Source organism: Tympanuchus pallidicinctus, unplaced genomic scaffold (assembly GCF_026119805.1).
Source record: "Tympanuchus pallidicinctus isolate F22 unplaced genomic scaffold, pur_lepc_1.0 scaffold12, whole genome shotgun sequence".
Taxonomy (NCBI): domain Eukaryota; kingdom Metazoa; phylum Chordata; class Aves; order Galliformes; family Phasianidae; genus Tympanuchus; species Tympanuchus pallidicinctus.
In genome coordinates, this window is record NW_026294637.1 from 2,843,859 (window position 1) to 2,871,687 (window position 27,829).

The 27,829-nt window shown below is 44.4% G+C and overlaps 1 protein-coding gene across 5 annotated transcripts in view; it reads right to left on the reverse strand.

Moving 5' to 3' along the window:
* LRRK1 (leucine rich repeat kinase 1) overlaps positions 1-27,829 on the reverse strand; it is a 68,327-nt gene that overhangs the window by 23,921 nt on the left and 16,577 nt on the right. For all 5 annotated transcript variants that reach the window (XR_008203646.1, XM_052671503.1, XM_052671502.1 and 2 more), the window contains 17 exons: positions 25,776-25,939; positions 24,870-25,041; positions 24,145-24,324; positions 23,365-23,513; positions 16,594-16,820; positions 15,950-16,077; positions 15,547-15,710; positions 14,685-14,822; positions 12,395-12,507; positions 11,189-11,265; positions 7,909-8,038; positions 7,262-7,374; positions 6,200-6,414; positions 4,024-4,188; positions 2,510-2,682; positions 446-566; positions 33-192 (listed from right to left, as the gene is read on the reverse strand). Coding sequence is in view for 4 of the 5 variants with exons in the window: in XM_052671503.1 (XP_052527463.1) it covers positions 33-192; positions 446-566; positions 2,510-2,682; positions 4,024-4,188; positions 6,200-6,414; positions 7,262-7,374; positions 7,909-8,038; positions 11,189-11,265; positions 12,395-12,507; positions 14,685-14,822; positions 15,547-15,710; positions 15,950-16,077; positions 16,594-16,820; positions 23,365-23,513; positions 24,145-24,324; positions 24,870-25,041; positions 25,776-25,939 (2,589 nt within the window). In the remaining variant the exon portion in view is untranslated. The remainder of the gene's footprint in view (positions 1-32; positions 193-445; positions 567-2,509; positions 2,683-4,023; positions 4,189-6,199; positions 6,415-7,261; positions 7,375-7,908; positions 8,039-11,188; positions 11,266-12,394; positions 12,508-14,684; positions 14,823-15,546; positions 15,711-15,949; positions 16,078-16,593; positions 16,821-23,364; positions 23,514-24,144; positions 24,325-24,869; positions 25,042-25,775; positions 25,940-27,829) is intronic.

Consider the following 27,829-nt stretch of genomic DNA (forward strand, 5'->3'; position numbering starts at 1 on the left):
TGCCAAGAAATTATCAGCCTGCCATGACCTACCAGTCTGCAAGTCCTCGTAATCTTTGATATCATTTCCAGGGGTTTGCTCAATGATCAGCTCTATCTGTCTGTCTGTTAAATACTGCACATCATCATTCTGACTTCTTTTATACTGTTCTGCAAGGACGGCTTCTTGAAGACTAAGGTAACTCCTTGGAATCTGCAAGCCACATAAGAAAAACAGCAGGATCAGTATCAGACAGCAACCACTCTGCTAGTGATGACCTGTCTAAACCATCTCCCTTCACAGAGATCTTAAAAAATACTGCTTTTTCCAAAGCCATTTTGTACTCTTTGCATGCCTCCTGCAGCAGCTACAACTCCCAAAATTCAGCTCCCAGTCCAAACCCAGCCCACAAAAAAAAACAAAGCTGCCATTGGGAAGGAAAACCACGACAAAGCATAATTCTCACCAATCTCCCAGCAAGTTTCTGGGAACAAATTGAGCTGCCAACGTCCTTCATGTTGCAAGTGACATGGAAAATCAGCTGTCGGAGTCCATCGAGGCCTTCCAAAGTCTTACATGAGAGCTCACTGCAAAAGTCACGCAAGGGTGAGGATTACCAAACCTTATCAGCATGCTGGCTTCCTTTCCATGCTCACTTTCTCTTATCACTGACTAAATTTCCTGTGTCAGATGAATAGGAGGAAGGCTGTCAGTGAGCATTTTTAGCTTCAGAGAAAAATACTAAGAGGTCTGGAAAATAAATCCTAAGCCAAACTCTGCTCTGCTTGCTTCATTTGCCACAGAGGGTTCTTCTATTCTCTATGCACTGTGACCTATCGGGTCTTCCTTGGGACACCAACCAAAGCTATCACTCTTTTTCCCTTTAGTGCTGCACACATCCTGGAAGGGACTGAAAGATGAGGAAAATCCTGTGTTCCAGCAGTCTCTGGAGATGAGTCCAGTCCTCCCAGCCTCAGATCAAAGAGACACGATGATGATGACTACCAGACACTTTTTCCCACTCTCATTCCTCGCTCATCTGGGTTCTGTTATCTGGGAATTGGTGCTTAGATCCTAAAAGCTGGCCTTCATTCTGGCTTTGATAGCTAACAAATTTCTCTTTCCAATTCCTGCTACTCCTGGTCGTTTTGTGGGCTGAATAAAACAGTTCCCTTCCACTTTCCCCAACAAAAGGTCTTTCTAACTGATCCCACACATGTTCCTGTGGCCAACAGAAAATCCTTTCCTAAAACAACAAGCATTATCTTAAACCTCAGCCATCAGTGGCAGTAGGAAGTCTAAGCTCACTGGGATGCTGACGGTGCAGCACTGACAAACACACCCCAGGCTCATCACACAGGGCTTTACAACATGCACCCTGCACACTCCTCCAGCAAAAGTAGGCTGGAAGAAAGGAAGATGAAGGGGAATGAGAGGGATGTGGGGAAGGGAAAGAGAGAAAGTTCCCTTGAGATAGGAGGAATGAGATCACAATGACAGGAAAAGACGTTCAGAGGACTGAACCACAAGGTGTTCTCCGCTGCACTGTGCGTCCGCATGCCTCACATTGGCTCCCTGGTACTTCTCCCATCCACAGCCAGATGAAAGAGCCAGCTGGGGGGCCTGATGCAAAGCTTGCATTTGCAGAGCAGAGTGTGGGAGGTCTCCTGACAGCTCTGCCAGGCAGCAGATGCAAAGCGCAATGGGACATAGCAGTGCCCTTCTTTACTTGCCAGCTGCCACCTGCTCGTGCCCCAGGCATTGGCAACCTCACGCTGTTTGGAGCAGTTTGGTGCCAGCCGGTTACATCCACGCTCCTCTGTGCTGTGCACCTCCTTGGCTGACAGAGCCACTTTTTCCCCAGCACGAAAGCCTCCTCTTCCCAAGGGCATTCTCCATCAGATGGGAGGGAGCTGTGTGAGGCTCCGTGGCCTGATACCAATCTGACAGGCAGCACAACCCCTGTGCTATCACATACAGAGAGCTGAAACGGCACAGATTTGGGCTGCTGGTAGCTCATGGGGCTGACTCACTCCTCACTGTGCTCAGGCAGCAAGAAGTTCCCACGCAGCCTCCCCTACCAAACCTTTCAGCACCCTCCATGTAATCATCATGACTGGTAAAATAAGCTTTGCATTGTTATATTTGCATTCTATTTGCATTATTAACTTATTATATAATAAGCTAAGCATTAATTACTCAATCTGTGTGCTCTAGCCCTGTGACTAATTAATAAACCATACCAGCATCTAGCCAATGAGAGAGCTGAGCAGAACAGGAGCACTGAAAGACGTGGCCAAGGTCATGGCTTTAGAGCTCCCAGCTTCAGCCCCATGATCAGACCTCTGCACCACGCTCAACTCCTCTCTGATTACACCACGTTACCTCAATCAAAAAATAGACAAAATGCCGTGCTGACGAGTCTACAAATTGGTTCTGTTGCCAAGGAGATGAAGTATTACGAAAATCATTCAAAGTGACATAAAATAGGGTGACTGAGCTTCATAAAGGCAAATACACAAGTACTTACTGCAGGTGCTTGAATGTGATATCTGGGAAACCAGTTGCTCTGGATCCAGAGGGAGAGCGACAGAGAGCCAGGACGTAAGCCCTCAGCGTTGCTATCCTCTCAACACGGAATTTGGTTTCAATTAAATCAAGGTGTGTTCCTACCACTAACACTGCTGAATTTGGAGCTTTGGCCTGCAAGAGAAAACACGGACAGTGATCTAATCTAGCAAACTATGTCCGCTCGGACAAAGGAGGAACTAGCTTAACCTGCAGCTGGAAGATCTAATTTTGATACCCTGGAAAAGGTAAGTGACACTCCAGGAAGGACATCTGGGGAAATAACACAAACATTTGCACTGGAGGTATATGGAGAAGTGAGATAAACTGCTAGAAATGCCCAAATCTACTCAATCTTGAATCAGTGGAAAGGAATGGATGAGACGATCTTGTGGTTTCTTCCAACCCTTCCGTGATTCTATCACAGAACTGGAAAACACCCAGATCTCAGGAAACACGCTGCCAAGTACAATGGGATTGCAAAAAATTCAAGCAGGGATCAGCCAGTGGATCAAAAGGACTTCAACCACAAAAAAATACCCTGTTCCTATTTTTGTTTCAAACCACCATCTCCTTCTCTCGTTTGATCTCTCCTAGTTTGCCTACAGACCATGAACAAATACTTCCTTGGGGTTTTTGCCTTATCTTCTCATAACCCAGTCTATTACAGGCCTTATTTGCCCCTTCCCCAAGCTGGAAAGGTCTGTTTAATTGCTCTGCATTCAAAAATATTTCCGTACTTACAAGCATCATGCTCACATTTCTCTGTATCTTTTCTGAAGCTGCTATGTGCTTACTGAGATGTGTGAAGGACCATAGGCACATCATACATGTCTGAAATACAGTAATTATCTTCTCTGTTTTGTTACTTAGCTGTTGATTGCTGTTGAATATGAAGCTAACATCATTGCAATGTCAAGACGTTTCTTTTGAGGAGCACTAGTTTAGAGTCCCTGTCTGTGCACATAATGCAAAGGCAGGTATCTAAGTAATGAACACTGAACTAAAACCAGTCTATGCCAATTAATTCATTGCAGCTCTGAGGCTCAGCAGACAGCTGTCCAGGAGATACACCCCAGCTTATCTGGATCTAAAGTGTTAAAACCTTAATGTCAAGACTAACATGTGTCTAACCCACACAGAAAAGAAGGTGCTCCAGAACTCCCTTAGAGCACAGTGTGGTCAAACACTAATTCCAAAATAAGCACGTTTGTCCTTACTTAGTAAGGGTTTATAAATCAGCTTTTGTTTTACTCTCTGACATGTGTGAGGGAGAACAAAGCAGATGATAAACTTAAATCCTTAAATGTAGCAATAACGCCTACAGTGCAATGGAAAATTAATTCCAAAAGCTATGCAAAATTCATGCAGAGCGTTTAAAAGCAGACCAAAAGGAATCTGTAATATCACATATCTATGTGCTGAGCTACTGCTTGATAAATAGATGCCCTGGAGTCCCCACCAGTGACTTCTTACCTCAATGTTCAGCAACCAGAACTGTAAGTTTGCCACAGCTTCTTCCCCCAGCGCCAAGTTCCATACAACTATGTACAATGCTTTGTCTGTGAAGAAACACTGATTGACTGTAGACATGCTTGCTGGGCCTCCGATATCCCAGACATTGAACTCCACTGAATCAACCTACTTAGACAAAGAGAAGTGTTCAAATCAAACGGTTGCAGTAAATCACAGCGAGATAATAGCCGAAGCATAAACCTACGTCTGCATAATGTATGACACAAAGAGGGTTTCAATGTCCTAATTGTGCCTCCAGGAAAGAAAAATCAACAAGCAATTGTTAAGCATGGCTTCCATTTCCCCACAGGAAATAAAGACTAATTACTTGCTGCTAAAATAATAGAGGTGCCCTTGATGCTGGTAAATCTCCAGTTAAGGCCGTGGATTCTCCAGTACAAACAAGGATTTCATTCTGAGCCCTCCACTTTGCTGCATCTTGAATAGAAACGGCTGCATCCTTGTCTGTGCCACACTCGACAGCACTGCTGGAGCTAGTTATCTGCCACTGATACAGGGAGCAGGAAACCCTCACTGAAATCACTCTGTGGAGCTCAGCCCCAACTGAGTCACACCGAGGAAAGGTGCCTGGGAGGTGGGGAACTTCTCAAGCCTTGCATAAAGACATCCTGCACATCCCTGTCAGTGTGCCACGCCAGAGAAGAGCCAGAATTACAGCTCAGTGTAATTCATTCACTGACTTTAGGGGAACGTGTGAATGGCAGTCTCTTCAGTTCAGCATCCATTCCACAGTGTAGGCCCACAACAGCACTGAAAGCAGCATAGTTCTCTGCTTGAATGGCATTCGGGCTCCAACCTGCGGTAGGATCTATCTACATGTCTTTGAGGCTCTGTCCCTAAATCATTTAGCTCTGGTGAGGCAAGGAGCCAGTAGTTGTGCAGGGAACCTTTCTCCAGCCACCATCCTTCGATGACATCACATAAGATGTCATCAGAGTGAGTTCTTTTTATCGATCCAGGTCCAAGTACTGTCTGATCCCACACACCAATCTTGCCCCAGAAGATTTCAGAACGAAGTCAAGCATCTCAGTATGGCTCCAATCTCCCAGCATAGTCCCAGTCTGAAGTCTCCCAGTAACAGTTGGAAGAATTTCCATATTGTTTAAACCAAACCCTAACTAGCACCAGGGCTGCCTTGTTCATGCAGGAGACCTTGAGCTGTGGGTGCTTGTATGGAAAGACAGACTCAGAGGTAGGGACAATAGCCTGTTCAGCAACTTGGATCCCACTCCGGGTTTCCTGCACTGTCTAGGTTTTTGTTTTATTCATTTGCTCTTCAACACAAAATGCACAGCTCTTCTCCCACCAAAGTCTTCTCCTTAAAGAGCTGGGCTGTGCTTGCTCTTTTTCTTTCTGTCTCTGGCTTGGCACTCTTCTGTGTAATAGCTGAACTCAGCAGGCTCCTTCACCCCTTCCAAAACAGCCTGGTGGCCATGGCTCTCATATGAAAAGTGAGAGCCATGTGTTTGCACATCCTCAGCTCTGTCAAAAGCCCAGGACCAATTCTTCATGCTCTAATCCCTATATGGCGGCAGAAAGGACCACCTACAAACCTCTCAAATACTTGAATTAATTCAGTGCTGTACAAATTAGCTCAGTATGGATTGACCTACCCTCCGGATGAGCTGCCTGAGAATTGGATGTTTAAGGTATGCCTTAAATATCTCCTGGCATCACAACCAGAGCTTAGGCATCCTACCCTCCACCCATCTTCCACATTTACAATAGTTCTGTCATCAAGGGGGTCAAGCCTTAAGTACAATGACCTGTTTTGTGGCCCCATATGAATGAACAATCTGCTTTAGAGAAGCTGATTTAAAATATTCTCTCAAAGTATCCAAAAGCCACCCAAGCTGGGAAACCCAAAATTCAGGCAGTCTACAAACGGCTCTCACTCGTTAGGACAAAAAGTCAAGGTTGAATTCTCAGTAAAACAGAACTATCCTCTAACATCAACTGGAAATGGAACAGAGGGATTGTGACAACTCTAAAATGTCACTTGCAAGGTGTGCTAGGCAAAGGGAAACTGCTTCTGTTGGACCCTTTCAGCCCCAACGCTCCCCGTGGGGCACAAACAGCCCATTAGGGTTAATAAATATCTTCAACTGCTCTTCACCTTTGCCTTGTGTCCCACTGGCTTGGGTAGCTCCCATTTTGTTGTACGTATGGTGGCATCACTGTGCATCATCTGTGGGACTTTTCCTGTCTGGAGGATCTCTATCAGAGTTGACTTTCCCTGCCGTGGAGGACCAATGACGATCATCTTCATCAGCTTACACTTCTCTGCTTTGCGCAGCTGTGCTCGTAGGTACGCCAGCACTGTTTTGGGACCTACAGTGAGGGGGAAGAAGACAGGCTTTATCTGTGGTTTGCAGTTACAAATGCACATATGTAGAAGCTGGACTGCACAAAACCCACTGCTGCAGACGCATCAGCTGAATTAATATTTTCCTTGAAGTTTCTCTTTGGACTGAGACAACCCAGAGAATAAACAAAGAAACCTCCAGTGGACAAACCTGAGACAGAGAGCCCAAAAAAGGTCACTGCTCTGAGACTCCACAATGGAGCACTGTAAGAAGAAACAAACACCGTGGCTCGTATGCTTCAGAAGCTCAAAGGAAACATAAAATACTAATTTAGTATTGGAAAATACTGTTTTCCCTTCTACTTTTATGTTTCTACTTAAAATTAGATTTAGTCTTGTGCTAGAGAGAAGGGATAATTCCTAATAACTTTATTCCCACAGGATTTTCTTGTTACAACACACAAAAAAGAAGACAGTATTGTAATTGATTCAAAAACCTAGCAGCTTACAATAAAGTTACTGCAATGTGACTGCGACTGCTGATCCTAAATGCTTCAGTCTTTAGAAAGAGTGTCTATACACCCTAAACCATAGGCATTCAGGAAGCAAGCCATGGAGTTCACCCAGCACGCACACTGCAAATGAAGTGCTGCATTTGTAAGTCATCACTTCCACATGCAATCTACCTTAAATGGTGCCATAACACAGCACTACCAAACTTGTCAGCATGTGCAGGAGTTTCACCCTACACAATCGCAGTTAACTTCGAGAAGGACTGGGGCTCACAATGTTCCTGTTCAAGACCGTTGCAAAGAAGCTACTTTCACTGTAAGTTCAGTCAGTGTAATAAAGCACTCACAGGATCAGACTTACCCTCCTTTCTGATCTCTGCAGGAACATTGCTGATGCTCAGTTCCTCGATATCCAGCTGCCAGAGATTAGCCAGCTGTCCAAGTTCTGGAGGAAGCTCTCGGATACCAGGGTTACTGTACAAAAACAAATACATCTACCAACAACCAGGCTTTGTGTCTAAGTAGCTTCTCTCATGGACTCTCACATTACACTATTCTCTCCTCGTAGAAATCTTCCATTAACATTTTAATAAGACCATTCAGCACTTTAATAGTAATTTCCACCCTAAAAGTGATGCATAACCTCAGTGTATCCTCTGGGGCAGACAAGTGTAATCATTTTCACTGGACAGTTGAGAAAATACAGGCAAAAATTATGAATTATTGACTCAAACGCTATAGAAGCAGACAGCAAAAAGCCAGAATTAAGTAGAGGCACACTAGATTCCCAGGCCTGTGTTCAAAGCATTAGATCATCTCCCCTCATTCATAAGGCTGGCCTCCTCCTTATCTAAAGCAAATGATGGGCACAGCTCGAACAAGGAGTCCACTATTTGCAGCTTTGTGACTTCAAAGGCGCTGGACATCGGGGGTGGGGCTTCACAGAAGATTGGTCACTAAAACAACATGGAAAGAACACTGCCTAGCTTTCCCAGAACGTGGACTTACTTTCCCAAATAGAGTTCTGTTAAACCTTTCAGAAGGCAAACGGACTGCGGGATGGACTCCAGCTGATTGTCATTCAGATAAAGGACTTCCAGAGAATCACTCAGAAATGCTGGGAACTCCACAAAAGGACCTGAAACAAGACAGGAAACAAACTGCACCTTTAAAACACAACAAGAACCAAGGCTCTGTACCAAGAACCTTCACCTTCACTCTGTGGGCAGGACATGAGATCATGTTCCTTGGCAGGAATCACCACAAAGCAACAGCAGAAAAGCCAAGAGCCTTCAACACAGACCAAACATCCATGCTCACATCCCAGTATTCTCAAGTCATAAAGATGCACATGCTGAAGGTGACGATCTCCAGGCCTATCATGACGACTGTACTTCAGAGCAGATGTGGCATTTTGTTTCTCATTGCACCTTGCAAACTGTCCCAACTCCAGCCTACCAGCTTGCAGTGAAACAGCATGCCAAAGGCACGAGTGGCTCTCAATGTGCTTTTTTCGTGTTGAAAAAGGAAACAAAATTGGTCTGAATTTACGGTCAGGCCTTCATGCTGCAAAACGGAGCAGTAGTGGTAAATCATGTCAAGAACAGCAGAGGTGAAAACCCAAATTGCAACTGACAGACCGCTAACCTAAAGCATTGCTTGCATTTGTCTCTCTGTTCTGCAAGGTCTCATAGAATTTCTGCCTTCCTATACGTCTGAGCAAAAAGCAGCTTATTTTGAGAGCAATCCAAGCAAGAACAGTGACATTGCATGGCTGACTTGCTGTTGCTGGGGAGGATCAGACAAAGGAAAGTTCAGTTGGTTCCAAAGAGCATCATTTTGCTCCACAAATTACTCCAGGGAGAGCGGCATGAAAAGCTGCCATGAATTGTATTGCTGTCTTAAGACTGTCACATATATCTACCAAGAAGCATCCTGAAGTCAAAGAAAATCAGGCCACACAGGAACATGCAGATTTTGAGCCTCTGATTAGGGAAGTACAAGCAGCACCATCTGCTGCCTCCAGAGCCTATAAAAGCAGCTCTGAGACCTGATGTACATCCTTCCTCTGGGATGGACACAGTTGTACTTCCACCAAGATCTTCCCTTACCAAGAAGGCACGATGAGGAACTGGAGCTCAATTTAACAACAACAAAAAAAAAAAAAACAGAAAGAAAGAAAGAAGGAGAGAAAATGGCAGAGGTTTTCACAGGAGAAACTTTCCCAGTTCTCTTTTTAACAGCGTTCCAGGCCTGAGCTATGATCAGGAAGAAATGAGAGACAGTCCCACTGTCTGCAGGCATCTGTTCTATACATGTCAGGACGGCTCGGTGTGGGCAGGGTGTCACAGCCTGCCTTTGAGTTTTCAAGAAATAATAATTCATCTTTGGGATTATTTTAGGAGAACAGCAGGGTTATTCATGGATTCCATTTACTTCATTTCTGGCTCATCACTGGACTTAAACTTTTCATTGTTCCTCTCCAGCACACACCTAGGCACAGATTTAGTCCCTCCTGGACACGTAGGAGCAAGCACCCAAAATAGCTGCAATACTCAATTCACCGAAGAGTCCAAGGTGAAAAGGACTCTACTATACTGGAAGCAGGCTCAAGGTGTTTATGAATTGCAATTATTTATTCATGAGTTATTTATGACTTCTCTGGCTTGAGCTCAAATTTTCTTTTAAAGAACTTTAGAAAAATTAAAACAAATCCCATCTTGAAAATGTATTTTTGGAGGAGTAAATGCCACCAATGCCGCGTGCGTGTGCAAGAAGTTATTCTGAGATTTATCAATCAGGTATAGTGAGCATCCATAAATTACTTTCTTTAAATAATCTTGAGTAAATAGCTTTGTTAGTAAAAATCATGTGAAAACCTGCCTCCACCTCGCTGGGAGATTTCTGTGAGCAGCTGATGTATTCCAGCTTCTGTTTTCTCTTGATGTTCCTTAAATTCTTGGCCACATCCTGTAGTCTCACCAAGCTATACTTGGCAAAGGAACAGAGAGAAAAAGATGAGCTGGCTTTGCTCTGCCTCTGTGGCTATTCAACGTAGCACCAGCCAGGTAGGCTACTCCAAGCCCTGCTGCAACCTGCAGCAATCTCAGGCAGCTCTGGGTGGCACCAGGCCATTATCAAGGATTTTCAGATGGTAACAATGCAGAGTCCAGCCCTTCCTGCCTTACGTAGAAGAACTATGCTGGGTTTGCAACACACAGAAATTCCCATTAGGGCAGCAGTTCCTTTTGTAGCTGGTTTTAGCTCTGCCCGCTGCTCCTGCCTTTATCTCCCCTTGGGAAATGCTGTGGCACTTGACAGGAGAGGTCTGACATCTATCTTCAGACTCCACAGATCAGCACAACTCACTCAGCTGTACAATTTCCCTTACTATAACCTAGTGCACCCGCCAGATTTACCTGTTCACATTGATGCAGATGCACATTTTTGGAGGGAACTCACTAGGAAAGCATTCTCAAAGATGTTTTAGAACCAGCTATTCTCCAGGCAGTCGAGAGTGCTCTCCAAGTGATTTAAAATAAAACAAACAAACAAAAAGACACAGAGATGAATCCCACAGTGAGCAGGAAGCCATAAAAATATCCTCAAATACTCCTTTGTTCTCTCTGAGATTTCATGTGCACTAACACAGGACATCTCTGCTCTGCCACAAACCTCAGGTGCAAATCATAGAGACAGGGCAAAATATGCATTTTCACAATCAACAACTGAGACGATACTAAGAGTAATAACACTAATTATGGGTTATTTTCCCTTCAGTACACCAGCTAGTACTCCGGCTGTAAAGAGTAATCATCATGAAAATCACAGAATCACAGAATCACCAGGTTGGAAGGGACCTCAAGGATCATGTAGTTCCAACCCCCCTGCCTAGCAGGGCCACCAAACATACACATTTAGATCAGGTTGCCCAGGACCCCGTCCAACCTGGCCTTGAACACGTCCAAGGATGGGGCATCCACAACCTCCCTGGGCAGCCCGTTCCAGAGCCTAACCACTCTCCTTGTAAAGAACTTCCCCCTAACATCCAAAAGCTCCATGAAAGGAACAGGTTTCACCTTTTCTTTTCATCTTTGCTGATGGTATCAACCAGCTGCATCCCTTTAGGAACATTTCATCTAAGCACATTTCCTCTTTCTTTAAATGCCATTGCACGTAAAGTTGCAGCTGAATTTGCACTTATTTCCCCCAGCCAAACTCTACAGATTCCTGCTGTTTCACAGTCCCCCTCAGCCCATGCTCAGCATTTGCTCTGCCATGCCCTTACCTGCCTCTGGGCCTCCACGCACCCTGCTCCTCGTTGTGAAAAAGGGAATCCGCTTGGTTTTATATCCCTCGTCATTCCTGTGAGCAAAACAGAATGGCAACACGTAGAAAACTGAGCTTGGATGTGAACTGTGCTGGAGCTCTGTGCCCAGGAGAGGTGAGAGGAGAGCTGGGCTCCACTCGAGGCTGTGGGATGCCCAGTGCAGCTCTTACAGGTTCCTGTCTGGTTTTGATAGGATTGAAACCCACTGCGCAATCACAGAGCTTGACTCCACCAACACTTGTCCAGGCTCTATGATTTTCTTCTGGCAAATGAACAGAGCTCTGCAAGGCAGTGCTTTCAGCTCCCAGGGTGAGAGCACTTGACCTGCAGCTTTATGGGTGTCAAGGTTAAGTAGCCTGTCAAACAGCAAATCGAACAAGCTTCACGAGGAGCCTTAGACAACTGACCTGCTGCCACTCCCTGCTCTCAGCAGAGAGTTCCTGACAAGGCAACCCAACAGCGTGACTCTGGAAGGACACAGAGACACTCACAGAATGATAACATCCTTCTAGCAGTGGGCACAGCAACTCGTGAGAGCTCCAGAAAACTTGCTGGGCAGTCTCCCAGATGAGAAGATTAAAGTACGACACGGTTAAGTGCAGTTCTGGAGAAGACTGGGGACTCTTAAGTCTCTGTGCTAAACATCCCTGCTGTAACTGCTAAACAGAAGAATATCACCTTTATATTGGATGACCTTATTAACACCACTACTCTCTATAAACTTGCAGCTGGTTACACTTCCATGTGAAAAACAAAGATTTTTCATCTTTTCCAAAACAACACTCCCACGCTAACTGCCTGCCATAGTCCAGCCAGATGGTTCATGGTTAAAATACGCTCCCCACAAACTGGAATTTGCAGTGATGAACCATACATAGGGTTAAAGAAATTTTTTGCATGCTCTGAAATTAAACTGCAATTATCAGTAATCTATCCGTTTAATAAATGATATAGCATACTAAGTGCCCACAGAAGCAGTAACCGATAATTCATCACTGTCACAGACACACAATGTACTTAGAGACATGGTATGCAGATATCAATGCCTTCTATGCAGGTAATTAATTCACTACTGACACCCTTTGCATTACAAGAAGGATCAGCTTTGCTGTTATTTCTTTAGCTTTTGTTTTCTTAGATATTTTTAGAGCAACCAACACTTACTTCCCAAGCTGGTTTTTTGAAAGATCCAGTGATTTAAGCTGCTTGCAATTCCACTTATCTTGCGAAGGTAACGTGGTTAAGTGATTTCCCAGCAACTTCAGGGACACCAAAGCCTAAAAAAATTAGCTTGCAGTTAGAAGACAAAGTATCCCAAACACCCAGAGTTTTTTTCAGCATGACTTTTAAAAACTGAAACACAATGTACACCTTTTTCCATCAGAACACCCTGTCCAGCATGCCTAGCATGCAGAGGAAATTACTGTCTCCAGTAAGTTTATCTTTTGTGCAAAGCAATGCCAACGTTAGTTTTGGGAGATTATTAGTCCACTTGCTGACAGATTCAATTGGAAACAAACCATTTATGAGAGCATTTATTCTTAGTAAGGAAATAATTACAAATGGAAAAGAACAGTATGATCTATATATATAGTAGGCCACATAAGGACATGTGTGTGGAAGCTCATGTCAGAGTGGGCTTGTATCTGTTGTACAAGATGAAAAATGTGAACTACTTCACACAAGGAAAGTTTGTAAGTGCTTTGTTAGCATATATATACACACAGAATTTCCCACCAGGTTTATTCTAGAAGGGCTTCCGTGAAAATGCAGATAAGCAGACTAAATTATCTCATGCCCTAACTACAGCAGTGTTAATGAATTATACCCAATGGAAATCTTGCTTTACTAGCAGAGCCTTAGGCTTCAAGTGTGTCAAATATTTCATATGCTCCACACAGTATAAAAGGTTTACGACCCTTTCCATTAAGGAAGATGAAGAGTGTCTCACGAAGCCAGTCTCTTGGCCATCCTCAAATGGAAAAAGAGGAGGCATCCATGTGACATAAAGATGGACACCCAGCAGCCCTGCGGTGGCAACTGCCATGCAACGTGCTCCCTCTAGTGACATGAGAGGGGCAGCACTGGGCCGTGCTGGGACCTGGGGAAGGCAAAGCGAAACAGAAAACTGCAAATATGCAGAGGGAACCAGCAGGGGAAGGAGCTGGTGACCCGTGCAGAAAAACCCTCACTATTCTCGTGTCCTGACAGCCAATGCTTTCATCACCAGCTAGCTTTCTGCTGGCTCAAGCCTCCAACTGGAAGGAAGGCTCAGTCTTCCCCTGGCACCCGGTGAAGAGCTCTCTCCAAGGGTCAGCAGGGGGCTGCTCCACGACAAAGCTTCAGACTTCTCTCCTGAAATACCCCTGAGCAGGGGCTGAAGGAAAGGGAGGCCATGCGGTGCAGAGTTAGCACAGACTTTGTTCTGCACGGCTTAGTTGCAGTGCTTCGTTCTCAGCCAGCTGTGTCCATGCTATACATCTCCCACAAACACTGACAAAAGCTGCTCTCCATGAGACCTAAAAGTCTGGTGAGACTTTATGCAATATTTATGTGATTCTCCATAAGGGGAGGATAGTTACTTCTAACTAGCTGTGACTCTTCATGACTGTAACTCTGGAGATGGACAGTCCTTGTTTTGCAATTGCCTCTTCTCTCTCATCTCTAACTTCTTCATTTTTGCTGCCATTCAAGAAGGGAACGAGCGCTTCTAGAAATGAGCTTCCTTCCAACCTGCTGCCACAGCACGCAAAGAGGCCTCTGCTATCAGAGACAAGGAACTGCAGCATCCAGATCAGGCTGCCTCAGCCAGCTCATGACATGGAGAAGCTGACCAGCATCTTACCTGAACAATTCCAGCCAGGGAGAGAAGCTAACTAGGCTTGAAACTAAGTTTCCACTTACTGGAATTATTTTAATGCATAAAGAAAAGTTTTGGAGACAACAGCCCATAGGATTCATTCAACTTCAGGAGAAATACCAATAGAAAACAAATGGTTGCCAGAAGGGAAGCACAAATCTGCAAAGATCATTAAAAACAATTGAGGGAGCAAACGATCCTCAGCACTCTTCTGGGCAAAAGCAAGAGGTACCTTTGCAGCAGACTGCCAAGGTCCAAATTGGACATGGATACAAACCATCACTTCTGCATCACTCCCACTGAGGCCAGCAGTGCAAGCGCTGCTAAACTTCTGCACAAATAACCTGTTCCTGTCTACATGACCTTGAGATCCACAGGCTAGCAGGGAACCTTGGAGGAAACCCCCAAGTTCTGCTCTGATTCAAGTTAAAACTCTGCAAAGCCACAAATTCTGAAGAATTCTGAAGTAACACTGGGAGCTCTGATGGGAAGAATTGCTTTATTTGCACAAGACCAAAGGTAAGAGATGCCAACCAGCTTCGCCAAGGGCATTCAAACATGCAGTTTTCAAAGGTGGGAAGGAATGATACTTACTTCAAGCTGAAAGAGCCCTGGTGGAACTTCTTTCAGTGAATTCTCAGAAAAATCCACTTCTCTGAGGTGATTTTTCCAGAAAACAGTGAATGTGTCAGGTAGGGATTCCAGCAAGTTTCTGGATGCTTTGCAACATTTCTGGAAAGCATAAAAGAAAAAGCACCCAAACAGTAGTAATTATCTCTTAAAAAAAAAAAATTAAAAGAAGGTCAGCTGTCAATTACACATTAATTCCAGATCATTTCTTCAGGTATTCTGATCTAAGTAAATGACTGTGCATGTAGGCATGTATTATTTGCTGAGGAGATGCATTTACGTAACTGATGATCAAATTCTTTGTTCGGCAAGAAAATACTTCAAAAGTTGTTTTGAAAGTAACATCCATTGGCTTTTCAATCATAAACTCTTAACTAAAGCATGCTGTTCTGCCATCAGTAGGCTCTTGTCATTACGTTTTCCCATAATAATAAGGATAAACGCATCAGTGATTTGCAGATCTAGACTCCACATTTTACCCATTGGTTCTGGCGAAGTTAACTTTGGACGAAGGCTGGTCGTTCAACAAAAACAATCCTAAAAGCACTTCAGCTCATATGAACTACAAAGAAAATTAATCTAAGACATTTTTCTAGCAGACTTCCAGCAATGTCATCAATTTTACAGAAAGAGGCAGAACCTCAGAAAGACCTGCCCCAAAACTTATAAACCAAATCTTGCAGGGGCACTCCTGCAGAAACAGGACACCCCTTTAGCCTAAAACATCTGACAGCTTCATAAGCATCACTATATATATATATGTATACATTTGCACCATTTCAACAGCTTTTACAGCCTCTGACTCTGACAAAGCAGTGTGACTTACCAAGGGGCAGGCCCAGGGGTCTGGAAACACTTTCAGCTGATTTCGGGAAACATTCAGTATGTTTAGGGACTTGAAGCAGTATAGAAAAACCGTTGGAAGTTCCACCAACCTGTTGTCAGAGACGTCAAACTCCTGCAGCTTCCTTAAGCCAATCCAATTAGTTGCTGGAAAACACAAAGCATTGCAGACTTTGTAAGCATGACAGCATTCTGACCCAGCAAGATACGTTTTGACTTGCTAGATAAGAGCCAGAAGATATGGTGAGTGATTAAAAATAAACAGGCCTTGGGAGACGTTAAGCATCTGCAGCCAATACTGGCTTTTAGTTGTAATAACAGCAGTTTGGGGTTCTCCTCCCCAGATCAGGCCTTGAAACATAAGTGCAGCAAGGGACTGTACGTACTGTTTTCCTCGTCAAATAACTTCTCCATATAGTTTTTGGCAGCGTTGAGCTTTTTAAGGTTTTTAAGATGTAGGAATCCTGAAGGGAGAGTAGAAAGCTTGTTGCTGGATACATCGACCTCAAGTAGCCTGTGATTACAGAAGACAGTCAGTCATCAGTAAAATGCTAGCAAGACTCCTGTTGCCATAGGCATCTATTTTATCAGGACAACTTTAGGTCTGGATAAAAGTAGCTGGAGTGCATTCTCACAGAGCAAAGCAAAAACCTCTATTTAGAAAATTAACCCTATTAGGGAAACAACAGCAGTTTGGATAACTGATGTAAGACATCAAATATCCATCTGGGTCAGCTCAGGGCTGAGATTCTCCTCACAGAGGAATGGTGCTCACCAAAACTGGGCAGGAGCAGAAGCAGCATGAGACAGTGAGGAATAAGGTCTGAAGCTCCCTACAATTGTCCTGACAACTAACTGCTTGATCCTGAGAATGGAAAAGGGCAAATCTTCAGTTCAACTTTACAGCAGGCAGGAAAACAACCGAGAAACTCCTGTATCTGCTTTTCTTAGAGGCAGTTCTCACACCAGCAAACAATCTTGCACCTGCTCTCCGTAAGGGCTCGGCTTGCTGTGGGCTTCCAGCACACACCTTGTACATATAATCTCATCGGATGACTGTACGCTGGGCAACTCTGCCAGCTGATTGTCAGCCAGGCTGAGCTTCCTCAGGTTCATCAGGCCCCATGGGACCACGGATGGAAGGGAGACGAGGCAGTTGGCAGACAGATCCAGCTCTGTTATCTGACAGGAGATATCAATCAGCCAGTCCAGATCCACCCAGGGCAGTTTGAGGTTTGACCAGTTCACGCACAAAGCCTGTGCATGTCAAGAAAAGAGAAAAACACATCAGTAAAGTCTTGCTTGCTCTCAGTCTGTTACACCACTCGGAATCTGGCAGATCACAGCACAGGCTGTAAACATTTTGCTCACTTTCCAATCTGCTTCTAGGAATTAAACTGACTCAGAGATGAAGTCATGCCTGGACATCAGCAGCCTGCACTATACAGTCGCTCAATGACTTCACTCCAGAGACCACAATCAAGCACACGCAGGGGTCCTGGGCCACACACTGCCTATGGTGTGCCCCACAAAGGAGGGCTGCCATGGCCTGAAACCACCCAGAGCTCCACAGATTCTCAGGTGCTGCTCCTCCATTGTAAACTTCCATCAAACAGCAGCCCAGAACAACTGGGGCAGGGTAGGGCTTTGCAAAGGAGCATCTGGGACAAGCATATGTCCTACTGTGAGGCATTTCTCAACAACAGAAGTTTGTTGAATGTTATTTAGCAAGGTACTTTACTAAGAGGTATAATTTTGGCAGTTGCCTCCTTTCTAGGTAACATTCGGCTGCTTCTGACAGTTAGATGAGGAAGCTGTTTTATCCTCTTATGGAAATAAAAAACAGAAGTTGTTGTGAAAGGCAAAGCTATTTACTTCAGTCTCCAGCTCAGACAGGAGAAAACATGAACACATTATAGTCATCAATGTCAGGAAACAAATCAAGCCTTCATTTACAAAGTCTTTCCACTGCCTTCCAGGAAGATCTACACTTCAAACGACTCACTTTCACACTATTGTTCTCAAAATGTTTTTGTAAACTCAGTGTTTTTGGCATCTCTCTCCAATATGGAAGCCTTGATGAAGCAATCGCTAATTCACCACCAGGAGGCAGCAAGGACCTGACAGCAAGTTTAATTTGCTTTCAGATTCCAGTATTTTAACTCTTAAGCTTTTTTAACCCTAAATTTTGAATGAAAAGGAATACATTTGGGAAAGGGAGAAGGAAAGGGAAACAAAAGTGTACTACAGATGCTTTCTTGCCACTCAAAACTCCAGGTAATGGAAGCTGCATGGTTTAATGTCTGAGGAGGATGGAATAAAAAGTAAAAAGTTGTACTTTTTAGAAATCAAAAATAATTATGTTACTATATTACTAAGACATAATGCTTCTCAAAGGTTCACAGTGAAACCTCAGGATGGCCCAGCAGATATGAATGGAAATACTGTGCTGATGGCATCACTGGGGAAACCAAGGTGGAGAACAAGCTGTTTACTTAAAGCTACATTCACCACCATGCTGCAAGGCATCCATATCAAACAGACCAAGCCAGCTATCATGAGAAATCAACTCCACCAGGGTTAATGTGTGAATCTCTTACATCAAAACCCAACGCACTCTGCTCTGCTGTTAGATTTTCCACGTCTGTATGCTTAATGGCTTCCTGCTTACAAAACCTTGCTTAAAATTTCGTTTGTGATTTTCCCCTCAGCTGTAAAAGCCCAGGAGTGAGCAAGTTGACATCCCTAGACAGCAACCACGTGTGATTTATGTTGTAAAGGGAGCCATTTCTAGCTACCCCATGCTTCAGGAGGGATGCAGGGATGTGGGGCAAGTGCTAACAGGCTGGAGTACTTTTCTGACATGAGGAAACCTTACTGAAAAGAGCACATTTATGGTCATTTTGACTCATTTTTCCTTGTGCTTTGAATTACCCCAAGAATTGAAAACAGCAGCCAGCCCCTGAATCCAGGTGATGCAGAAAGCAGTTCTACACTACGAAGCCTCAAGTGCTGCCTGTCCAGCCACTTGGGAGCGTGCTCAAAGCACCTGTAGTACTTCTGTTTTTCATTGTAGAGAATTCTCAGCTGGTTGAGCTCCCAGCTGAGGTCACCAGAAACAGACTTACTCCAGCTAGAAGGAAGGTGTAAGAGATCCAGGTACTGAAAGCAGAATACAAGCAGTTTGCTCAGGTATGTGAGAGATGCTTTAATGGGGGATTTGCTACTTTTAACAACTGACCTCGGCTGACAGAGCAGACTCCATCCTGCTCTGCTCCTTCCAGGAATGCAGACTGTTTTTGTCAAAAGCTATGCTGAGATCCAGCCAAGATGGAGGCGGGATAAACCACAATGAGTACGGGAAAATCCAAGCTTTTAGGCAGCGGTTCCAGACATCTCTGTGGTCTTGAAAACAACAACTAGCAAGTAAGGGACTTCCCATTTACCCACACCATGGTCAAGACACAGAGATTGGAACGGAGTTTTAACCGCTGACAGCACTGAGGGCTGTAGGAACGTGGATTCATCTCACTTTCTCTATCAGAACCATCACTTATGTTCTGGGATCACCAGCAGATGCCCATGCATATATCCATGACCGGAGCGTCCAAGCCCCTGAACTATTCACATATTTACCTATACATGAAAAAGAAAACGCAGAATTGCAGCCAAAAATCTGGGTGAATATTCCACCCAGCTGCCAACCCCAACTGCCACATTTCTCCTTTCTTCCCAAACTGCTCCCAACAGAGCTATAATAAAGAATTTAAAAAAAAAAAAAAAAAAAAAAAAAAACTGTTTGTGTTTATCCCCTTTCTCAGTTCCTGCCCTGTTTCAAGAGGATGCTCCCTACACAGGCCCACATTCTTATTTTAGCACAAAAAAGAACTTGTCCTTGAGCAGACCAACCAATGCAGTAATATGAAGATACACAGCTTGCTTTCAGCAGGTGCAAACAGGACCAGGAGGCCACATCTCTGATACTAATCTTTATTTCGCATTTGGATTACACGTATCATTTACTTCAAAAATGCAGTCCTGGCTTCAGGGCATCTAATGTGATAGAAGGATAACTGCAGAATTCAGATAGCGACTCCTAAAACCACAGATAAGATCATGAAATTCAACACCAACTGTGGGGTTGGTGCCTGTGTCTCTGCAAACCAGCCAAGCCCCTTCATCTTACTTAGGAGCAGAACACCAAACCTTTGTCTGAATCCAGATGTCTGGTGAGAAATATTATGGATCCACTTGGCTCTGCATTTACTAGGGTGAAAATGTAATTATGTGAAAGCCTGGCGGCAATGCCACGAAGAGAGGGGATTTCCACCCCAATTCAACCACCACCACTAGCTTCCAGATGCCAAAGGGCTGCAGTGCTGAACCTGCAGAGTCCAAGAATCAGCTCAGCCCTCCTCATTTTGGTTGGTGGGCTCCATGTCCAAAGCAGACAAGGACACTGTTTGACTCCTGGACATAGTCAGCAAGACCAAAAAAAATATATATTTCTCCTGCCAAGGTCATAACTTCTCAATTTGAGTACTGAAAACTGAATGGAAACCTTCTCCTGCAGTGATGTCAGGGGATGCAATGGATGGGAAATTGTGCAGAAGCAAGAAACCCCACTGCTTTTGGGCAAACAGTGAACTCCAAATTAAAAAACAAAACAAAACAAAACCCAAAAAGCTTACTTCAATTTAGGGCTGTTTGGTGAGGTGATTAGAAAAGGCTGTTGTGCATTTCTCCCAACTGACATCATGTGCACCGCCAGAATCACACTCTTGCTGCAGGCAGGATATCCAGAGGGTGGTGATCTAATTCCTGCATCAATAATGCTGTTGTGAACCTCGAGTGGAACTGCTGCAGATTTCTTTATTGATCGTAACTGAGATTAGTCAGGCAGCGGATCAAGAAATCAGAGGTTCACACACACACACACACACAACGCTTCTATGCCAAAAATCCAGGCAAAGCACTCCCTTGGGGAAATGCAGCAGCTTAAGCTCTTTTCCAGTCTGTAATGGAAAAGCAAAAAAATCGACCATTGCACACACTGGAAAGTTAAATATCCCCATGCTTACAACACACATATCAAAGTCTGGAATCTGCACAGAGCTGTTTTACTGCAGGGGGAATTTTCAGACTTTGCTACCTGTTCCTGTAAAAACAGAGCACTTCCCCTATTTAGAACCATAGGATGGCCTGGGTTGAAAAGGACCACAATGATCATCTAATTCCAACTCCCCTGCTATGTGAGGGGCTGCCAACCAGCAGATCAGGCTGCCCAGAGCCACATCCAGCCTGGCCCTGAATGCCTCCAGGGATGGGGCATCCACAACTTCCTTGGGCAGCCTGTTCCAGTGTGTTTAGAAAGGCTTGGTATGGGGTTAAAAATACAACAGGGGAAAAAAAAAAAAGAAAAAAAAAAAGTTGAAAAATGAGACATCCTCTTGCCTCAGGAAAGGCAGCGATGTACAGTGTACAAGAGCAGCCTGGAAGGCTCCCCAGCCACATTTTACGCATAGTTGGTAGCATACACTACTGCAAACCAACTGCAGGTCGACCGTGCAGTGCTTTCCCTCAGAGATAGCACAGATAGGATGAGCTCTTTTGAGCCCAGTGCTCAGCCTGCCCTGTCCCAGAGGAGGCTGCTGCCATCCAGCTGGCTGTCAGGCACAGCACTGTCTCTGCATGATCCTTGTGCTTCCTCCCACTGCAGAATGCATCACGGCATTCACTTGGAAAGACTGACATTTATGAGCTCTATCGGTTTGCAATTGCCACTGAAGTCTGACTTCAAAAAGCCATAAAGGTATGTGACTGTCACCTCCCAGAGAGCTGAGCTCTGCAGGCAAACTAGGACAAACCTTCCTGAATTTGGGCCAGTTCGAAAAAAACAATTCAAAGAGAAAAGCCTGAATCTGCAACATACTGCAAATAAACAGCCTCTAGAAGAGGTCTAAAAGAGGTCAAATTTCTGAGTGCCTGTTTCTTTAATGTTTTTTTTTTTTAATTCTTTCTTCCTTTTAAACCAAGATCTTCTAGCAATTAGCTGATGTTTTAAGACTTCTTTGCTCAGGGTGTGACAAGAGCAAGGCTGAGTCATTTTTTACAGCAGCAAAGTTAAATATTGCCAGCAAGTTCACATGGAAAACAGATCTCTCCCCTATGATTCAAACATTTATTCTGAAGTTTATTCAAACTGAATTATCTCATTAGGATAGTAGGATTCTGTTTTCCTTCTAAACAGGCATGCAGTCTCATCAACTCCTGTCCAGAAACATCCTGGATTTAGCTTCCTTTTGTCTATCTGTCATTAAAACATAGAATGACATAGGAAGGGCCCTAAGTCTCATGACTGAGCCCAAATAAGTCAAGGTCACACATGTGAACTGTAGTCCCTACCATTCACGTTGCTGTCTGGGATCCTGCAAGATGGCGTTGGCATGAAAACAGAGAACAGAAAAGCTTGGAATGCTATGAGAATCCCTCTGCTTAGTTTTACTTGACACCAAAGCAGAATCAACACCCCACAACCCCACTAGTTGAGCAAGCAGATGCTCCAATGGCCGTGGGATTGATGCAGTCAGAACCTCAATCCCCAAATTTCCCTCAGCTCGGAGCTCTGATGCTCCTATTCAACTGCAGTTCATCTATACATTGAAGAGGAAAATGGAAGATGTCTGATAACTAAACTGTGGATAATGGTACAGACAAAATGCTACACACAGTCCTACAAAGCAGAAACAGCATGTGCAGTTTCTGCACTTCTCATTTCTTTACTTTCTTTTCTTTCATTACTTCTCATTTCTGAATGAAAAAGACTTGAATAATACAAGATTAAGAGAATGAAGAATACAGCCTTATTATGCAAAGATACACAATAGTCATGAAATGTAATAATATCCTGCACAAAAACAATGCCACTCATCCATAGATCTCACAGCACCATTACTAAACGTTAATCCTTCCAACAGCTATGATGCAAGAAATTTGAAATTCCCACATTTCATAGTGGAAGAAACAGATGCAAATACATTCCCCAAACAGTCAAAATGTTATCAGTGACTAAGCAGTCAAAAGATCTTGTCAACCTAAAATGGCTTTGATTACTTTTTCTCAGCCTCCATGTCCCATCACAAACCCATTTTGTGGGGTTAAGCGTGATCTGATCAAACATGAAACTCACGATGCTGCTCCAGAAAGCTGAGGTGCCCTCAGTGAGTGATAGTAAAGGCTACCAGTTATCTTTTACTGATGAAGATTTGTGGTTGGGAGGAACATACAGTTAACAGATGTAAGCTTGCTCTACCTATGCTCTAGCCAACCCAAAGTCACACGAACCTGTCTGTATGTGCTGCATCTGAGCTAAGAGACCCAGGGCAAGAGAAGGTGTGCTAACACTCCTGGCAGCACAGAACTCACAAGCAGGAGCTCATAACCACAGAAGCCTAATGAATGATTTACCTGGGATCACAGAGAAGCCTACAGCAGTGCTTATTGCCCTGTGAGGCTTGGAGCAAAGGTCAATGATTCCTTTTCACAGCAGAAACCTGGCTTCATTGTTAAAATAGCCAAGTGCAAGGTGCCACACAGCACCTTGGTGTGGCCTAATGGTTTAACCTTCCAATCCAGCACTGACACAACAGCCACCTTCACAGCATGTGCTCTAAATGGGTGGCAAACCACAAGGCTCTCAGCTGAGAAGAACCACCACCAGCCACGTGGTGCACAAACATCAATTATTAACATGGGGCTCCTTTGAAAGAACATCTCTTCAGATAGATAAATGGCTACTTACTGTTTTTGCTGGAGCACTACCTGGTAGCGGGCTGGTCTCGATGAAGTACTTCCTCAGAAGGTGCTTGCTGGATTCAGGGCTGTCCATCAGGATGTAGGAACAAAAGAAAGCCCCGTTCCGCAGTAAGAACACAGCCACATCTTCATTCCCTTTGGAGAAAAGGCAGATTGTCTGTTCTCTGTTTCTCAAGCAAACGAATCAACAAGGAGCTGAACAAAATCCTGGGAAATAACCACTTCTGAAAAAAAACCATGGGGGTGTGAAAAAGGGAACTGAATATATGGGCTATTTCCTCCAGTGATAAGATTCAGTTTAGTCAAACTGAGGCACCAAAGGCACTATAGAAACATCGGCCCAAGCTCCATTTCTTTTCTCCTCTTTTCCTCCCCCCCCCCCATCTTGTTAAATTACACACACAGTTGTGCTTTGAAGTGTAAATTATGCATCCTAAAATCAAGCCTATGTGCCATGGTATCTGTATCACTTTTGCTTGAAAGTTTTCTATTTTTGGAGGGTCGTTTCCCCAGGAGTTTAAAATTAATGAGGAAAGTTCAGTCTCTCAGCATTTGCAGTAATCTCACTAAGAAAGGGCCTGACTTCAGTTTGGCTAAGTCAAACGGTTCAGAGCCAATTCTGTTTTAATTTATCTTGCTGGAAATCCAGAACAATCCCAGACGAGCCAGCCCACACTAATAGTGTTCCCAGGTTGGAACAACTCAGCCTATTCCTTGAAAGACTTTGCAGAGGAGGGACAAAGCTTTGAGGCACACAAATACATACCTGCCTTTATAGCAGCATACAGAGGCAGCCGTATAAGAACTGGAAACTCATTCCTCCTGACTGCACAGCTCTCGGGGTCAGCACTGTATGCACGAATCAGGAGTTTCACTATGTCCAAATGTCCCTGCTGGCAGGCGATGGCCAGCATCCAGTTCAGGAGCTGTTGGCAAGTATTGGGACCTACCAAGAAGATAAGGCAATGACTCAGTTGATGCCACTGGCCTATAATGTGCCAGACTCATCCATAATCAGTGGTTGTGAAAAGGCCTGATGCTCCGGGGTTGGCGACTCCACCACTTTCCTGAGCAGCCCATTCCAACACAGGATGTGCTGCCAGCTGTGCAACCCAGGCTGTTACCCACCAGGCAGCCGTGCTGCACTCACTCCCAGCACTGCTGTGCCCGCACGATCAGCAGAGTAGGACAATGCTGTTTCCTGAAAATCCCCTAATTTCTCTTTGTGTTCTGGGACATCATCCAGCTGCAAGAGCTGATGGGAATGAACTGCCTAAATGACAGCTTTGCAGACATGGAGTGTTTTTATTCATGTATTCTTCTCCCGTGGATAAAGTTCTCTTAAAACACAGCAGAGATCAGATCCCTCCATGACTGCATCCCACGACTGACTTCCCTCATCTTTCAAGGGATGGGATAAAAATATTCATCTGCTCAAAGCTATAGCAAACAGACACCAAGTATAAGGGAGAGGCAAGCCAATAGTCTCACCACGCAGGGAATCCAGCAGTTCTTTCACAACATCCTTATGTCCAAAATAGGTGGCCACCACAGCTGCGTTGTCATCATTAGGTTCAGTTGGTAACACCACTAGTGCTTCCTTCAGTAAATACCTCACTGCCTGTAGATCTCCATATGCTGCTGCAATACCTAAAAGCTGACACTGGTAAAGAAAACACAGCAAAACAAACTCTCTTATTTTATTTTGCATCTCTGTGAAGGGAGAAAGCAGAGAAAGACAGCATTTCTAGAGTTATCTATTCCTTTGTGCTCATGCAATTGCATACATACTGTCACTATGGTTAAATGAGAACATCATAAACACCAGTAGTCACTGTAATTGTTATTGCTGTGTTAAGTAATTAGATCAATTAGCTGGTTTTGCTTGTTGCTTTTTTTTTTCTGCATGACTTCAGTGCAAAAGCAATGTGAGCTTACTGAATGTAGGACTGGGTTCCATGCTAAAGCAGCTTGCAATGCTTGCAAGGGCTCTGCCTGCTCTCTACCAGCATCCTGACAACACAAGGTGGACAACACAAGGTGCAGTACATCCCTTGAAGATCAAGGTTATACACGCGCCTGAAAAGCAGGGCACATTAGCTGCAGGGCAGTGCTGTTTTCAGGTGGTAACACAGCCTCTGAATCAGAGCTGGCTTGCATTTGGAGAGCAGGCAGAAAAGCCCAGGACTTTCTGCACCTGACAAAGCCAACCCCCACACACCCAACCAACTAGCAGTGTGGTGTGCAATACTGACCTCAGCTCTACCATTTGCTTCAATGTGGATAGGGATTCTCCCTTGTGGTTCCGATTTCTACCTATGCTCTCCCTTGAGGTTCATCTCATCTTTCTGATCAGTGCTTTCAAGGCCAAAAAAGCTTGACAAAGAGCAACCCTACCTTTTCCACCTGCAGTGCAGTCTCCTCACACGACAACCTAATCAACTCCTGGGCTTTAGCGGCATCTCCAGCTTTGTAAGCAGCCTGAATGCTTTCTGTCACAGGTGTCTGAGTTATGGAGACTTCGCCAACCGTGGACTGTTTGCCCCCCATGCCCACAGTTCCTAAAGCAAAAATAGAAGAGAAGCATCATGAAGAAGTCCCCGACCGTTACGCCTGTACAGCTGCAACACCGATGCATTCTGACAATACAAAAAGTGAGGAGTTATCTTCAGTGGAATATTTCCCACATACCATTTTTTAAAAAGAGGAAAAAAAAAAAAGTTGACACTAACTTTTTTGGTATAGGAAAGTGATTGTATGCCACAGTACTTTCCAGAAGGGACATGAAACTGAAAGGGATGGTGAGTTCCCCAGCTGCTCCCAGAGGTGGTTTCCAAAGGAAGGTGAGAGCTCACACACAGACAGGGATGCTCCACTGCAGCCCACACACTCAGCCCTCTGATACAGGAACATGAGAAGGAAAGAGCTTACAGAGTAGAACCCCAATGCACTCCTCCAGCACTTCCCTCCAGAGATTTATACAGCTACAGTGAAAGGAAAGACACTGAAAAAATCTTGCTCTGGGAAAACAGAGCAAAAGATTACACAAGATGCCCTGTGCTACCTTGGTCAGTCTTGGCAAGTCTCTTAGGCTAGACTTGTTCTTTTTTTTAATGCTGCTAGGAGCCAAAATAGTTCTTACAAGTCAAAGATTAAAAGCTTCAGGCCATTAGAGGAGATGATTGCAGTGGCTAACAGAGCCAGCCATGAAAACACCACCCCCTGCTCCAACCACAAGGATGGGGAAAGCTGCACATTTCAGCAGGAAAGCCACCAAATTAACAGCAAGATGCGCAGGTCCACTCCTGATTCTGGCACTGATCTTCTAGGCTCAGCTTCCCCTGTCCTCACTCACATGCTGAGGCTGCAGACCCTTTGGGGTCGTGATGTTTCTTCCCCATGGATCCTCTCAGTGCCCGTCACAGAGGCCTGGAGAGGAGATGTCAACCTGACTGCAGTGAGAAGCACAAATAAATACATGCAGGACAGAGAACGGAATCAATTTTCACTTTTTGAAAAGAGACTATTTCACATTCCTTTTCTTCCCTACTAAATTGTCGCTTATTTACAATTGGTTAAACCAAGCCCACAGATTTCGATGAGTTAACAGGGGTGCACATGCAGGGGCTAGTTTAATGCAGTCTGGAAAAAGAAGTAAATTCGGACCAACACATAACTGTCAGTAAATACTTTTGAACAATGCAGTCTGAAATCACCAATACGTTCTGACTAACAGCTCTCATCAATTATTTAAACAGAGCTCAGATCACCCAGACATCGGAGACAGCTCCAGAGATTCATGCCATTAAGACGTGCTCACATCAATAACCTTGCTCAGATGATGCAGGACATGTGAAGGACAGATGGACGTTGTTTACGTTTTAATTCTCTTTTTCAAAAGACAACAAAGTAAGAAATGAAAAGTAGAAGAGTGGTGAGGTGCTGGAACAGGCTGCCCAGAGAGGCTGTGGATGCCACATCCATGGAGGTGTTCAAGGCCAGATTGGATGGGGCCCTGGACAGCCTGGTCTGGTATTAAATGGGGTGGTTGGTTGCCCTGCATATGGCAGGGGGTTGGAGATTCATGATCCTTGAGGTCCCTTACAACCTTGGCCATTCTGTGATTCTGTGAAATGCAAACGATTCCTATGCAGGTAACTGTTTAAAGGGGATTAAAAAAAAGAACTTGAAAGCAAAAGTGTTCTCCAACCCAACAATTCAGAAATGGTCTAAGCAAAGATGCAAGCAAACATGAAGTGATTTTGAGACACAGCCTCAGTGCACTCAGCAGCCTGTGATGAAATCCTGAGCCTGGAGAGAAGAGCTGGAATTCCCCTTGGAGGAAAGAATGCCTTACATCAGAGATCCAAAACAGCTGGAGAGCTGAGCAGGAAGTGCAGCAGAGCAGGGCTGGTAGAGCTCAACAATTTTAAGCTAGTTCCTAAAGGTAA